Source organism: Lactuca sativa, chromosome 3, assembly GCF_002870075.4.
Source record: "Lactuca sativa cultivar Salinas chromosome 3, Lsat_Salinas_v11, whole genome shotgun sequence".
In the NCBI taxonomy this organism is placed as follows: Eukaryota; Viridiplantae; Streptophyta; class Magnoliopsida; order Asterales; family Asteraceae; genus Lactuca; species Lactuca sativa.
The window spans coordinates 23,027,469-23,036,853 of NC_056625.2; the positions used below are offsets into that span (position 1 = coordinate 23,027,469).

At 37.0% G+C, this 9,385-nt stretch overlaps 2 protein-coding genes across 2 annotated transcripts; both read left to right on the plus strand.

Annotated features, from left to right (window-relative positions):
- The first annotated feature begins 6,551 nt into the window (after positions 1–6,551).
- On the plus strand, positions 6,552–7,664 carry LOC111907319 (uncharacterized). Its single transcript, XM_023903088.1, has one exon. It carries the CDS (start codon positions 6,552–6,554, stop codon positions 7,662–7,664), a length of 1,113 nt encoding a protein of 370 aa, XP_023758856.1.
- A 314-nt stretch (positions 7,665–7,978) lies between these two features.
- LOC111907359 (ALA-interacting subunit 5) lies at positions 7,979–9,385 on the plus strand. The gene is made up of 3 exons (XM_023903131.3): positions 7,979–8,440; positions 8,615–8,921; positions 9,010–9,385. The coding sequence occupies exons 1-3, from the start codon at positions 8,067–8,069 to the stop codon at positions 9,352–9,354; spliced, it is 1,026 nt and encodes a 341-aa protein (XP_023758899.1). The 5' UTR covers positions 7,979–8,066; the 3' UTR covers positions 9,355–9,385.

Here is a 9,385-nt window from a genome sequence, read left to right on the forward strand (position 1 = left end):
GTTTAAGGCTTCTACAATGGTGGTATTGCTTCAAGGTATTTTTCCAAGGCCAATGGTGTGTTTAAGGGCATTTTTAACACACAAACTTGAGTTTACTCCCCATGAAGAGGAGTTTACGGCCCAAGCATGTTCTTGGGCAGTAAACTCATATTTACTCTTCAAAAATTCATTTCAAGGTGTTCTAAGTCCGAATATGTAAGCCTAAAAGTCATATCTAAGCCTTAGGGGCAATTTGGAGGGGTTTTGGGGCTTAAAAACCCCCATTAAATGGTGTTCACGGTCCAAGAGTGTTCTTGGGCCGTAAACAATTCCTTTTGTCCCTAATTTATGATTTAAACTCGAATTTGCAGGCTAGATAAGCTATATTACAAGTTAGGATAGTTGGCTTACTCGTTTGGGGCTCGAAACGAACGATTTTTTGCTCGAATTTAAGTTGTAGAGAGAGCGAGAGTGGAGAGAGTGTAAAAAGTTTCTAATGGACTCCACTCACCCTTATATAAGGGTTGGAGTTGAAGCTCAGTGGGAATCTACCCGATACTGCCGTTAAACAGGGCTTTTGGTCGCACCCGATTTATTGGTCGTAATAATAAAAACTAACTTTTTCCAATTAAATGGAAATGTATATTACGTGTTTTTATTTATCTTATCACGATGTTAACGACATAAAATATAAATAAATAAAACATTTATTTATTTGGCGACCTCTAATTAATGGAACTTTTATAAAATGGAATATTCCGCTAACGGTAACGGGGTAATGTAACGGAATAACTTTGGGTTGTCACAAAATAATATATGTTTCATGATGAGTCTGTAATCGAGCAAGTGACCAAGTGTGAGAAGAAGTCAAATTACCAATTGTTGTGAAGAAGGCATAGGCAGGAGATGATCAAAGGAATCGGAAGAAATAGACCTCAATTTTTTTCCACCTTTCGTAAATGATATTGAGACATAAAACAAAGGGAAATTGAGTAAACTAACCATTTTTTGTGTATTTTTTAAAAATATAACTCATTCTTTTCAAAGTAACCACATTCTCCATAATAGGTTGTTTCGGAACGTATTTCAAACTCATTTTCGGGTGGGTCAGCCCATTTCATTGCTTCCAGAATGTCCATTTTAGAGTTTATGTACGTGTTTCGGATTGTAAATTTGAATTTCAAAATATGATATATATTTTGAAAACATGCGTACCCTCGACTTCTTGACTTCAACCTGGATCTTGCTCCGACATTCTAATGCGATTCTGACACAGAATTTCAATTTCAATTCCGATCTCCGACACATAACTCCGATATGGAAGATGACTACTACGACATGGTTATTTTATGGATAAGTTCTTCACTCCAAAAACCTAGTTTGCTTGTTTGTATAACGTGAATATTCACCAAGAACTACTGTTCTGGAATGTGTAGAACACCTCCAGAATGAACTGAAAACGTTCCGAAGTTTTTAATTAAAGATGTCATTGAAGTAGGACCAACCCAAAAGTAGTCTAGATGTTTAGATAATGTTAGTTTACATCGAAATGTAGTGTTCCGAAATATAAAATTTCATTATGGAACATTCCGAAATGTGAAAAATTGGTCCGGAACACGACGAACTAGTCTGAAATATTGGTTCGGAATATTGGTTAGTTTTCGTTCCAGAGTTGGGTTATAACAACTTTTTTATTTGTGCAGCACGAACAAGTTTTTTATTAGAGATGGCAACGGGGGCGGGGAACACAGGGGACCCCCATCCCCATCCCCATCCCCGAATCCTCATTCCAATCCCCATCCCCATCGGGGAATATAAATAAACCCCCATCCCCACCCCCAACGGGGACCGGGGATCCCCAACGGGGAAACGGAGATTTTTTTTCTCTTTTAACATGCAAACTTTTACGTAAGAAAAAACTATATATTTCAATTTTACAAGCATAAGTTTAAACATTTTATAAAATATATAAGTACCCATAAATTGCAGAAAAAATATAAATAAATTTTCTACCAAATTTAAATACATACATAAAAAATCAAGTAAAAAAAATTATCAGATTGATATTTAAGGTAAAATAGATCAACCAAGGAGAAAAAAATATATATATACACGAGTTTAAATTAGATAAAAGAAAAAGCAAAAAGTATAATTTCAACCAAGTAATTACTAATGAGTTAGGTTACTTAGATCAAATTTTATGTATTATAAATTATACTATAAATATATGTTTTGTATTATTTTTATATATTAATATATGTCGGGGGCGGGTCTAGGGTCGGGGATTAAGGGTATCCCCATCCCCATCCCCATCCCCACTTTTTTTATTCGGGTATTCCCCATCCCCGTCTCCATCCCCAGTCAACCTGGGGATTCCCCAGTCAAAACGGGTGCGGGTTTCGGGTTCCCCATTGGGTATGGGGATTTTTGTCATCCATATTTTTGATGCATCCATTACACTATACTATAAACCCAAAATTGAAAGGGAAATTATTGTAGCAGTGAGAGACAGACCGACATGCGAGACTGTGTTCCGAAATTCATGTTTTAGGAGGTGGTTTGACATTCACAATGTAGATGTGGATCATTTGCTTCTACAATATGTATTTTACCACAAAGTTATCATGGACCCCCGAAGCGAAGCCAAGAAATTGGTTTTTGAGATTGGAGGTTACGCGCTGTCTTTCTGGAAAAAAAAATTGTCTTGTCATCGTCTTCCATTTTGGAGATTATTTTCCTGCGTCCGGTTCCGACATTGCCTTCCGTTCCTGTGTGTTTCCTATGGCCGCGAGGAATGTTGTCGTCAAATTAGACGATGTGAAGAATGTGTTTGAGCATTCACTTAATGACTTATTAGACGAGGATGTGATTCGTGTCTTATATCTGTTAGAGAAGAGGTTCAGTGGGCGGTTGGCTAAACAGTCTATTATAAAGGAGTATTTGGCTTTGATACCCAACTTTGATAAATTCAACAGGTTTCTTGTAGTTAATTTATTACAGATTATAATTAACTTTAATTAATTATCATTAGTAATATTTTTTAGAAAGTTAATTTATAATATTTTATGTCGCAAATATCCATTTGGGGGGGGGGGGGGGGGGTCGAGGTGTGATGGGTATATTGTAAGAAACTATAAACGAGAAACAAAAATGAAACAGAAAATTACGAAAAGCTAATGTATTTGTTTAACATAATGTCCTTAAAATAAATTTGTCAGCAATTGAACGTTTGTTTCCCATAATACAACAGCTACAAGCGGTTCTTTAAGATCACCCGAACCTTTCTAGGTCTGGATGTTACCTTGAGTATCACTTTTTTGGTGTTTTTAAATTGTTGTAGAAAAGTTGTACTTGTACGATATAACCATAACCTATAATTAGATTGACATTAAAACACAGTTCATAATCGACATTATATTTAATATTGTTCTTAATTACTATTGTAACCGAAAAATAAACAACAATTTTTGATTATACACCATTCAACCCCTCAACTTTGGTTGCTAATTTACCAGTCATCTTTTTTCCAACAATCTCTTATATTAATGGAAATTGATAAAATATTTTCCAACCGCCTATATAAAATCCAACATAAGGTAGGTGTTACCATTTGATGTGGTTGCTTCCGCTTATATAAATCCATAAAGAAACTAGAGGGGAATTACATGCGCCTTTAGCGTTGTGTTTGTTTTTTTTCCTTATTTCAAGTTGTACCAAATGATAGAACATACTATAATATTAATGAAAACATATTACATATACAGAAGGGATCTTCATACGACTTACATAGAAAGCACTACATTATATTTAGAAAATGAAGATGGTTTAACACAACAAAAGATTATTTAAACCAAAATGCATTAAACATACAAACATATTAGAAGTAGGGATGTTTGTCGTCGGGGAGGTTTTTGACTTCTTTTTTGGGATTTTCAATAAGGGCTTAATATTTCTTTTGCATCTCGTGCATGGTCTTGAGCAATTTTGCGCTTTCATAATTGTTGTCAAAGACGAGTTGCTGCATCTTTAGGTAGTTTTCGTATGACGGTTTGGCGTCCATCTGCTCTGTCACGCCCCCAAACCGAAACGGCAGAAACGTTCGCGGCCGGAGGACGTCATGTGTAGTATCACAACAATTGAATAATAGTAATCAAAGCAACAACAATCATTGTATTAATAGTATAATGTTTACATTGTATTTGAATCATACACGATTGACTCCAAAAGTAAATAACAAGTAAGGACTTGAAGCTACTATGCTCCATCTTCTTGAAATCGGTGCGTGTACCTGTCTACTAGTGTCCTGAGAATACAAGTAGGTTTTGAAAGAGTATCAGCATAAAGCTGGTGAGTTCATAAGCATTCGTTTTGGAAAACTGTTCTTTGTTCTTTCGAAAAGTACGTTATGTTTCTCCAGAAAACCTTACATTTTCTAATGTAATAAATGTTCAGTAAAAATGATTCTTACTAGTTCTTCCTGCGAGTATTTAGTGTATACAAATCATATACAATCTAGATCGAACAAACAATCGATTGTGTGGTTTTTCCCCAAGCCCAGACCAAAACAAGGAACAGGGAATGAGGCGGAGGTCACACATTCCACTGGTTGTCGGATCCTCATGTACATAATCCTGAAGTATTCACTAGATACTTACAAAGTTAACTATATTGGTCCTTTGATATCTGTTGAAAGTGTTCCTCAAGAAAATTGCAAGAATGGTCCCTGTGGTATGTCCAAAATTGGTACTTTGGGCCAAACAGGTTTGGACTAGCACCAATAGTCCAAAGGTTTTCATTTTGCTGCTGTTTTGGTCCAAATCAGTTTAAAAAATCTAAAAATGACGTATTTTCCCTTTTCCATTTGTTTTTTTTCTTTTTGTTATTCAATTATTTTCTAACTAAAAAGAATTAATAAAATAAAATAAAATAAAATCTCTTTCTTTCTTTCTTTCTTTCTTTCTCTCTCTCTCTCTCTCTCTCTCTCTCTCTCTCTCTCTCTCTCTCTCTTTCTCTCTCTCTCTCTCTCTCTCTCTTGGAAACCACCTAACATACAAGATTATATCTCTCTCGGTCTACAGTTACGCCGGAAACCACCTCCTCGCCGGAAACCATCGAAACTGAAGCCCTCCTTCGTCTTCTCCGGCTTGATCGTCTTCTTCGTCGAATCACAACGCCGCCACCTATAGAGATCTGAAGAATTAGGGTTTTGGCAACTCCGGCTCCAATGACTTTGTCTTCGTCGATCTGGGTTACATCCACCGACTTCGTCGTCTTCTCCGGCTTTATCGTCTTCTTCGTCTAATCACCAACTTCATCTTCTCTAGTGTTTCTTCAAATTTACCTCCATTGAAAACTAATATATCTCAGTCCACCATCACTGCCATCGACTGCACCAACACATTGGGATTACCATCTGCATCAAATGAAACTAAACTTGATGATAATACCTTCCAAAATCGCCAAATACGACAATAAACCACATAATCACCCCAAATAGAGATTGTCGGAAAAGACGTTGGTGTTCATCAAAATCGCCTTCCACCCCATCACCGAAGATGCTACCAGAACCCTAAATCTAACACCACCACCGCCATCATTTGGGATAAATCAATCGCAGGAAGCAATGACAGTGTTCATCACTCTCCACATCATTGATCTCCGAATATCAAATCGATGGTCTGAACCTTCATCGTCTAGGGTTCAAAATTCTAATCGATTCAACAAGCCTATTCTTGTTTTAATTGTGCAACCACATCCATCATCGTCTCCACACCCCTGTTTTTTCGAATTTGGTAACACCTGCAAGTTATAATTAGATTCAAGAGAACCATGTTTATCGTTCTCTTCTGTTTACATCATGACCTTGTTCAACGTATCACCAGACATGTTGACCGAGAGAAAGGGCAAGAGAGATCGGAGATTAGAGTTTTACCCATTTGGGGTTTTATATATATATATATATATATATATATATATATATATATATATATATATATATATATATAGAGAGAGAGAGAGAGAGAGAGAGAGAGAGAGAGAGAGAGAGATAGAGAGAGAGATTTTATTTTTATTTTTTATTTTTTTTAGTTAGTAAATAATTAAATAACAAAAAGAAAAACAAAAAACAAATGGAAAAGGGCAAATTCGTCATTTTTAGATTTTTTAAACTGATTTGAACCAAAACAGCAACAAAATGAAAACCTTTGGATTATTGGTGTTAATCCAAACCTGTTTGGCCCAAAGTAGCAATTTTGGACATAACACAGGGACTATTCTTGCAATTTTGTCATTTATTAAATTATAATCATATTATAATTATATTAATTTATTTATCTTTTATGAAAAAAGTTTTTTATTTTATTTTGTATTTTATTTACCCTTTTATTTTTAGATAATTTAGCTAATACTTTTTGAGTGTTTTCTAACGGGCTCAAAAAGAGGCAACAAAGTTTTCTCCATCTTCAGATGCTCAAGCACAGTCACTGATTTCTTTCCGATCAACGAAAAAGTGCTAGAATTTCTTAAATATCTTCCAAAAAAAGGCGCGGTCTTTCATTTCTTAACGACGAATCATGAAGTTATCTCTGAAACTCGAAGATCAACAACAAAATCAAAACCCAATCCTCGTCAGGGCTAAAATTCCCGTCACTGTTTTCGGTCTTCCTTTCCTCTCCGCCTTCTCCGCCACTCACCATCACGCCGCCGCCGCCTCCGACAAGCTCTCCCTCTCTCTCCGTACCCACTTTCCGTCCGGTCCCTCACTCAAGCTCTCCTACAACACCCCCACAACCACCACCGCCACCGCGGCTGCAGCTGCCACCGCACCTCTCACGCTCACTCTCAAATCAGGGGTAAGCCTTTCAGGTTCCCCCAACAATTCCCCTCTCATAATCTCCGCCAATTTCTCTTTCTCACCTCAAAACCCTAACCCTAACCCTACTTTCTCCATCCAGTTCAAACCCCGATTAGGATCATTCTCTCTCCGTAAATCAGTATCCTCCACTGTCTCAAACCCTAGTAAGAAGCCCAATGGTGAGAGTACCGCTGGTAGTGAGAATTCATATGGATTTGTGCCATTGGATCGGCCTATCAATTGGAAGGAACTAACAGTGGAATCAGCCACGAAAGACTCGATCTTGTCGGGGATTTTGATGTCGGCCGATACCGAGTTGCCAGTGACTAAACGGGTCAAGGTAAATTTACGGTGGGGCGTGAATATCCCATCTGATTACGAGAAGCAATTGCCGTATTTGAGGGTGAACAAAATTAAAGTTGAGAGAATTGATGAGGTAGTGGAAGAGAAAGGGAATCAGAAGCAGGGAATTCTGGGTGATTCCGGTGAGTTTGAGATGTTGAAGGGCATGTATTCTTGGATGAGCAGAGAATTGAATGATTTACAGAAGGAAAACAGAGAGATGAGACACACATTGGAGGACATGAAATCACTGCAGTCAATGAGGAATTACAATGGATACGCTGCTGCTACTGGTGGTGGTGGTGGTGGTGGTGGAGGAAAGAGGCCAGTGCCGGTGGTTGAAAATTCCGATGGATTTGAGCAGTGGAGGATGAAGAAGAGTGGCGGCAGTGGTGAGGCTAATGGGCAGAGAGAAACTAAGAAGAATTTGACTTCGGTAGATGTGGAGAGTGAATTGCAGAGAGCAATTAAGGCTGCATCAACTTCATGAGGTTTGAAAAATATGTCTTTGATTGTATATAACTATATATTATGATTTATGAGAATTGAGCATTGCTATTCGGTTCTTTTTATGTTTATAGGAGTTCTATATCTTTCTTGGCTACTATATCATACGATATGTGAATGAATAATTGATTGAATCTTTATAGTTTTTTCATTCTTATTGATGGCATATTGATTTCGATTTCTGAGTTCAGTTGTATGGGTTGAATATAATCTTCGGAAGACCTTATAACTTAAAATGACAATTGTACCCCTATAAAAATACTCCGAAAGAAAATTTCTAATTTCTTCCCCCCTAATGTAGGATCTTAACGTGTCCCTAAAAAATAGAAAAAACATAAATGAACATGTGATTGTAGTCTCCTGAAATTTTCCTCCAAGAACAAAAATGGATGAACATGAACCCACAAGACCAAAAGCAATTTCCAAGAAACCAAGATATTCAAGATTCACACAACAAGAGCTTCCTGCATGGAAACCAATCTTAACTCCAGGATGGGTAATTGCGTCATTTGTAACCGTTGCCATTATGTTCATCCCCACCGGCCTTTTATGTTTATCAGCATCCGAACGCGTTGTAGAAATCGTGGATCGTTATGACGATGATTGTCTCCCTGATTCATTCCGCACAAATCCAGATTCATTTATTCAAAACAACAAATCAAACAAAACATGTATCCGCACATTGAAAGTGCCACGAAAAATGACCGCACCTATCTTTATTTACTACGAACTCGATAACTTTTACCAAAATCATCGACGGTATGTTATCATTTAGTTTCTATTTGCATGATTACATAGTATCAGGTACACATACCTGATACTATGTGAAAACTGTATGGTACCAGTACTAGATACAATGTACACATTGGACCTGATACTACGTACCAAATATGTATCAGAGATACATATTTATTGAAATTTGGGTTTTTTTAGATATGTGAAAAGTAGAAGTGACAAACAATTGCGGGACCCTGGAGCGGCAGAGGAAACGAAAGATTGTATGCCGGAAGACATAGTAGGCGGGGACAACGACGCGCCTATTGTTCCTTGTGGATTGGTCGCGTGGAGTTTGTTTAATGATACGTACACATTCTCAAAAGCGAACAAAGTTGTAGATATTGATAAAAAGGACATCGCGTGGAAAAGTGATACACGGGTTAAATTCGGGTCGAACGTGTACCCGAAAAACTTTCAAAAGGGAGAGTTGATTGGGGGTGGAGTACTAGACGAATCAAAGCCCGTAATAATATGATCCTTTTTTTATATATAATTTATGTTTGACAAATTCTTGAATATTCTAGTTTATTTTTTAAAATTATATGTTGTAGTTGAGCGAGCAAGAAGATCTAATTGTGTGGATGAGGACTGCGGCGTTGCCTAATTTCAGAAAGCTTTATGGAAAAATAAACATGGATTTGGAGGCAAATGAGACGATAACGGTTGTGATACAGAATAACTACAATACGTATGATTTTGGGGGAGAAAAGAAGCTTATACTTTCGACTGCGAGTTGGATTGGTGGGAAAAACGATTTCTTTGGTATAGCGTTTCTTACGATTGGTGGGATTTGTTTATTTATGGCGATTAATTTCATATTTTTATATGTTTTTAAACCGAGGCCTCTTGGAGACCCAACATATTTGTCGTGGAATAGAAACCCAAATGCACAATGAACTTTAATGTTATTCATATATCTTTTTGTAA

Coding starts and splice junctions, on each gene's coding strand:
- LOC111907359 (XM_023903131.3), top strand. CDS start 8,067: ATGGATGAACATGAACCCACAAGACCAAAAGCAATTTCCAAGAAACCA. Junction 8,441..8,614: donor TTTTACCAAAATCATCGACG/GTATGTTATCAT, acceptor GGGTTTTTTTAG/ATATGTGAAAAGTAGAAGTG. Junction 8,922..9,009: donor TACTAGACGAATCAAAGCCC/GTAATAATATGA, acceptor TATATGTTGTAG/TTGAGCGAGCAAGAAGATCT.
- LOC111907319 (XM_023903088.1), top strand. CDS start 6,552: ATGAAGTTATCTCTGAAACTCGAAGATCAACAACAAAATCAAAACCCA.